The following is a 7211-nucleotide window of genomic DNA, read 5'->3' as shown; positions in this document are numbered from 1 at the left end:
AAAAATAAACAGAGTATATGTATTTGCATGATTTAACACAGAATCTACAATTAAAAATCTAGCTCACTATACATTGCAGCTATTCATAGTTGCAATGTTAATCAATACAATGAATATCATTTAATTCTTTTCAATTGGATGAAAATCTTACATCAGTATCTATAAAACTGCCATTTAATAATCACAAGTTCACACTTATAGCTCATTTATCCAATTTAATCCACAATTACTGACATGCATCAATCCTGACATGTTGTACACATGTACATGTATTTCTAATATATACGTTTTTATCACATTTGCTTCACCAACCCCTCTAAAGAACAACAATGAGACAAAGATCTTCTAATAGTGTCATCTCCTGCAAAGTAAAAGTTTCAGCTATTAGTGTGGAGTATAACTCCTGATTTGTCAATTTGTTTCATAAGAATGTGTAATTCAAACATAGCCAAACTTTTCCCACTAACTCAACCTTTCATAGGAGAATTGAAAGAAAGGATTGGGATCCAAAAATTCAATATGACCTCATTACATACACTATACCAATACCTAAGACAGGAAAATGTTCAGTGTTAAGTCTTTCGTGGATTTATCTTATAAGACATAAGGTCATTGGTGGTTCCAAGTTACTAATGTTAGGTTTGTGTTAAAAATATCAGCCCATTCTTATGTCATATATAACCAATAACTGGCCGACTCATAAAAAAGTTTTTTTTTTTAAAAGACAACAAAAGGGAACTTTCTTTTACAAAGTGAATGCAATTGTTTAAGATTTCTGTTTTTATACTGGGGTTTCTGAGAATACTTTAGCTATACCCTATTATATGTATGCTTACCTCCCTTGTTTAAGTTGTCTAATCTCATTAACTTTTGTAACCATTTGTTGTCTAATAAACATCAGGTTCTCCTAGGACATACATTAGTTAATATTACCAATCAACACTGTATAAATAATTGCACATGTATCTTGTAAAACAAAACTATAAATAAACAGCTCTAGACAGGAAAAAACTGTCAGGAAGAAATAATTCATGTCTTTGTCCAAAATTTAAATTATGTAATTAATTTGCTTGATATCATGGTATTGATACTTTTAATGAAACATAACCCAACATACAATTATTTCTCATATAAATGGCTTCAAGACAGGTAAATAAACATGATAAATAGTTGGAACATGTGAATATATGAGTTTTTCTAATAAATCTTCCTGGCCTGCTTACAATTAATCATTCTGTATACCTGTGAACCAAAGATTCCATATTGTTAAGACAAGACCATAACCCCTGTGAATATGCACTTAAATGGGTCATTTTACAAAACAAACACCATAGAAATTACATATATTTACATCTCCAATGTTTAATTAAAGGGGGTCACAAAACTCCAATCTAACTAAAATTCAACTTTCTATTTTGATGACCTTCCTAATCAGCCAATCAAAATTCATCATTCATTATTTTGAAAGCATTATTCAAAGGGAAAATCTTAAGAGTTCCGTAAAGGTCAACTGAACAGAAAGTAGAATGGAGTGTTGTTAGATCCTACATGCAGTGACTGAATGGAACAATTGATAGGTCTAACTTATATTAAATTGATAGAACTCTTACATTTTCTTGTTTAAGCTGATTGTATTCATCATTCATTCTTGTACTGCTTTGTTGGTTCTGTTCATCAATCTCAAACTCCTTTAACAGATCACTCCTTAAACAGAAACAATAGCATTTTATACATCCTGTATAGCAGGTATTTTTTTTTTATTCTTATTTTGTCATATTTTAGCGATCTGTACAAAAACCTGCGCAATGATTTCTATAGACTGAACTACTTAGCACAACTTAACATCTGCCGGAATTAAAAGCACCATAACTTTTAGCGTACCTTATACAAATTTTACATCGGTCAAAATAACCTGCCATATGATACCTTAAATATGAGTGAATATTTTTAGTCATTTGCATTGATTAAAGAACGAATTTATCTGATTTTTTTCTATTAAAGAAAAAAGCCTCTATATGAAAAAAATAACATTATATTTTCAAATAAGAACACTTATGAAGGAAATAATGAAATTACCTATCTAGATATTTGACTGACAAATTCATGAAATTCACAAAAGTCTTTCAAGGTCCTATCAATCATATTACATGCTACATCACCACCTAAATACACCCTGATAAACACTTTGGGAGTTTCAACTGAAAATGAAGCTGCAGTGTGGAGAAAAAGAATGCCATGATGAGGAAAATAAGTAATTCTACCACCTGTATACAAAAAGCACCAAGATTTCAACTTTTTAAAGTACTACAAAACATCAAATGCATTCACAAATCAAGATAAGCATGGTTCTTCAACAAAAATCAAATGTTCTGACTAGAAACTTAAGGAATATGAAAACTCACATCCTATTTCTACAAGAAAATAATCATTTTAACTCACTAAAGATCGAGGCAGAGTAATAAAGCATTTTACAGATCTGACATAAAGAACAAAATAAATCAATCATAAAGCATTCAGACAATTAAGGATCATAATGTAAAAGTTTCTCTTATGATTTAAAGAATTGTTGCCCATTATTTTTTCTGTTTGATTAACCAAGAAATTCAACTGAAGATTGCCACTAAATCACAGATCAGTTATTAAGCTTTTAGCCTAAAATAGGAGAAATGAGTTGCTGTAAATTAGTTTTATGTTCAATTTTGTGACTGGAGATGGTGTAATGGATGGATTAGGGTTAAGTCAGTGCTTACAATTTGTGTAATTTGCATTTAGAAGATTTTCTATTACATATCAATGAATGTTTTGAGAGAGACTTGTAAGCTCTTATAAAATTAACAATTGGAGAATTTGTCAATGTAACAAGTAACAACAAAAGTACATAGTGTAATTTCCAACACTGAGGTAATAATAACTAAAGCTTTATAAATCTCTGGGTGTGAAGCCATGTCATTCATGTGCAGTTGAAAATTTTACAAGAAAACCTGTAGGTTCTTCAGATTTTAACAATCTCTTGCACTAAAAGGTATATTCACCTTCCAAAAGCTAATACCCAAAAAAATAATAAATATTTATAATGAGTGGTGCCCATGTCTATTCAAATCCTGGATGGCAGATAACTGATATATAATAAATCAGGAAGTGATTATTTTGTCTGCACAAGAGATTTCAAACCTTTAATAACGATGGCTTGAGACTTATTCTACTTCCTGTGCAGCTGACATAATCAGAGTGAAAGATTAATTCTTCAGAGGAAATGATAGAACTAACTTATAGTTATAACTAGCCATTAGATCAAATTCAATTTCACCTAAGTAACAGGTCCCCAAAATACCAGGCCGAAGGGCCACAAAGCTGGAAAAATCATTTAAGTCCGAGAAAATTTTCAACAGTTTTTTACTTCATCAATTTCAAAGACTTTGAAATTCTTAGACTTAAGTAATGTTTTAACTTTGGTGGTGCTTGGGCCAGGCTGTGGACACAATATTTATTTTACATAAATTCAATGTTGTAATAGTAGGAGCAACTATATCTGATTTCAATTAACCCAAATAAACAATAGGTTTTGGTGTACTTATATGACGATATCTTTTTCATAATTTATTGTCATTTTACTCACTTTCTCTGTATGAGTAGAGCCAGCTCAGTCTGAACTTTGAGGTATTCTTGAGCTAACTAAACAAAAAAAAAAACATCCAATTAGTAATTATACCTTGATATACAGAGGCACAATTCATCAAGCTGAAAAAAAAATGGGTTCTAGTAAAAATTTCTATTTGCAAGCCAGAGCTATTGCAAGTTAGTAGAGAACACTTATAATGTAACAAGGTATGGAGTAAATGTGTATACAGCCCAATTAACACCAGTCATAAGATATAATATAAGAAAACATACATCAACCAGCAAACAAATCGGAAAATACACATTACTTCCATGATTTGTACAAGAATATAAATATCCTTGAGAAATCACTCAAGATTACAAACTACAAAACAATATTCACAAAGACTCTATTCTGAAAATAACTTCAACTAATAAGCCTCATAGGTCCCAGACAACAACTGTAACTTATTAATATAATGACCCCATAATAAAAATTTTCTTCTATCTTATATAATAATAGGTTTAAAGCAATGAAGCCTTGTCTAGAGTTATTCCCCTTGGGTACACTTGACAGTATTTTATATAATAGGAGTAATATTGTACATCAATAAAGAAAAACTACCAAGGATTGATCATTATCAAGTTTAGGGGCCGAGTAGGAGTCAGGATAAAAGACTTTTCAGCAATTTATTTTCTCTTACTACGACTTACGAGCAGTCACACACTTTATCATTGAATCTTTCGGGAATCGCTATTGTTCTATAATGCATTGTTCTTTATATTTAATCATTCAAATCTTAAGGGATATTCCATTGACTTGTAATGCATTACTTCTTACATCATGGCTTTAAACTCTTTTGGGATATTTCATTGAACTATAATGCCAAGCTATGCTACAAATTACCAACTATTAATTTTATTACTTTTATAACCATTCATCATATTCTGTAACTAATGGAAATTATATCAAAAGCTTATGGGATTCTTTAGCTAGTTTTTGTGGTGTTCATATGCCAGAGGGTACTACAGAAATAATGTATTTCACTTAGTTATTTGCAAACAGTATTTTTCTTGCATTTTTCACAGAGCAATGGGGAGTAATACCAGTGAAACCCATTTTAAATTAACCATGAGTAACTGGAATGAAAAAAGAAACATCTTTTGAAGTACATTTTTGCTAGTTTCATTGCAGTTTGAATCTACCATAGATGTATAAACATATATAAATCACTATACAACAATCACCTGTCTAAACCAACCAACCAAATTTCTCAATCCAAAAAATTGTTTGTATAAGACAGGACAGGTTTCACTGTACTGAGACAGCAATTACTCCTCAATTTGACAATATAAATAAAAACTAGATAAAGTGATGCCCCCGCATTTAATCTTCATACAGCTATATCATAACTCATAATTGTAAAAAGCACTTTGTCAGATATGTTATTGTGTCTGTGAAACACAAATGATGCCCCCGCATGTGGTATTGAGTAAAACTCAACATAGCTAAACAAAACTTAAACTCAATCTGTAACTAATCACAACAGACTCACATACCAAAAACCAGTCAAATATCTTCAAGCATTTACAAAAAAAAGCGAAAAACTATTATTTCAATACAATTTTTAAAGTGCAGGGCCCATTATTTTGGTAAAACTCAGTAAGAAAAAAGAAACTTACACTCAATTTGTAACTAATCATGACAGACTCACATGCATAAAATCAGTTCGATATCTTCAAGGGTTTACCAAAAAAGTGCGGAAAACTGTTATTTCCATGGAATTTTTAAAGTGCAGGGCCCATTATTTTGGTAAAACTCAGCGTAGCAGAACAAAACTTTAACTCAATCTGTAACTAATCATGAAAGACTCACATACAAAAAATCAGTTCAATATCTTCAAGGATTTTCAAAGAAGTGCGGAAAACTTATGGGACAGACAGAATTACGGACGGAATTACAGACTTACAGATAGGGGTAAAACAATATGCCCCACAACTTATCATAGCAGGGGCATAAAAATGCATTCAAACCTTCAGATATAATATTTAAAAACTGAAAAAGCAAAATTCTACACGCAATGAAAGTTATGAACAAGGAATTTATAATTAGAAACAAGTGTTTATATTAAAAAAAAACAGGTAATTTTACCTAGAATGTTGAATATATCAAAAGAACTAATGTCATACAAAAAAATAATGAAAAGATTAAATCATAACTAATAAAAAAACTATTAATATGGGGAATAGAAGAAGAAACAAATATGTGTATGTTTGTATACAAAAAGAGCAGATGGAAGAAAAAAATCTTTAATTACTGAAATTTGTTTTTAATAAAGGGTCTATAAAAACCATATTAAACCATCTACATGGCACATCAAATGGTAAAACAAATCATGGCAATTCAAGTTCATTTTGAAAAGTAATAAATTTCGACTAGAACCACCCCATATATTTTTGCATTATTATTGCCAGATAGCATTTCAATGCTCGTAAACATTGAACCTTAAAGTAAATATATTTTTCACTGATAGTCATTACACTCTAATCAAAGAGCTATTAAATCAACAGACTTAAACTTAATATCAAACAAAGGCACATTCCTCACAAAGAGATGGGATTGATTTGAAGAATGAAACATAAACTGATTTTGCTGTTTGAATGCAGGAAGTGCAGGATGTGATTTGTTAATCAATGAACTAATTGCACTCCTGAGTTAGGTTAATACTTTCATTATAGGTCAACTGTAGTTTGTTGTTTTAAAGTTTTGAATCAATTCTCAAATTTTTAGTTTTGACAAAATCATGCAACAATAAAAACTGGTATCCAGCAAAAATTAAACTTTAAATTGTTCACTTTTATATGGTATCTTTAAAAATCATTCAATAAATCATTTGGGACCTACCCCTTTATTAATGTCTATATCAAGCTTTAAGGAATATTGGTAATTAGTGATTTTAGTAGGCATGTCAATAGAAATATATAGTTGATAGTGTATTATAACATTTCATTTCTGTATTTTAATCTCATAAATCAGTTCAAATGGCTAGAGATATTGATCGTTTTATGTGCACATATTTACCCAAAAGAGAGTCAATTAAGTAGCACTGCAGCTAAGAATCATGCAAAATGTGAGTCATGGCTGATAAGCCTACTTATTTATATTTTTGATATTTTGTTTGAATTGCCATAGTAAACTGAAATTAACATTCAGTTTTTCAGCAGATAAAATCATATAGAATGCACAGTAGATTTCAAACTTATGGGAGATAACTCTGTAAATGACACTCAAATACATTAGAATCTATTGGATTTTCAATGTTGATTATATCCCAAGAGCAGACAGACTGGAATGAATAATTACACAATTTATAATACAGACTCATAAAACAACCTAATTACAAAAATAAAAATATGTAGGCTTTTCCAGGGTGTATCACATTTTTCAGATTTTGCATGATTCTTACAAAGACAGTTACGTAATATATCAAACTTACACAAATTAATCAGCATTTTTTCATGATAAAAACACATATCAAAAATGTCGGAAATCAAACAAAACTGTAATTTTATTTTACACATTCTTCATTTCACTATAAAAAGTTAGCCTATAC

The 7211-nt window shown here is 30.1% G+C and overlaps 1 protein-coding gene across 7 annotated transcripts in view; it reads right to left on the bottom strand.

The window, feature by feature from the left end:
- Positions 1–221: 221 nt before the first annotated feature.
- LOC148614238 (mitogen-activated protein kinase kinase kinase 7-like) overlaps positions 222–7211 on the bottom strand; it is a 31087-nt gene continuing 24097 nt past the window's right edge. For 5 of the 7 annotated variants that reach the window (XM_088588206.1, XM_088588200.1, XM_088588202.1 and 2 more), the window contains 4 exons: positions 3617–3672; positions 1611–1704; positions 837–907; positions 222–361 (listed from right to left, as the gene is read on the bottom strand). In XM_088588206.1, the coding sequence (XP_088444332.1) occupies positions 355–361; positions 837–907; positions 1611–1704; positions 3617–3672 (228 nt within the window). In that variant the 3' untranslated portion in view covers positions 222–354. Of the gene's footprint in view, positions 382–836; positions 908–1610; positions 1705–3616; positions 3673–7211 lie in introns of all 7 variants that reach the window. The other 2 variants (XM_088588201.1, XM_088588207.1) reach the window with 1 other exon arrangement.

The sequence above is a fragment of the Perna viridis genome, chromosome 6 (assembly GCF_037379345.1).
Source record: "Perna viridis isolate PV_CMFRI_1.1 ecotype Kerala chromosome 6, ASM3737934v1, whole genome shotgun sequence".
Taxonomy (NCBI): Eukaryota; Metazoa; Mollusca; class Bivalvia; order Mytilida; family Mytilidae; genus Perna; species Perna viridis.
This window is presented reverse-complemented; position numbering and strand designations above follow the sequence as displayed.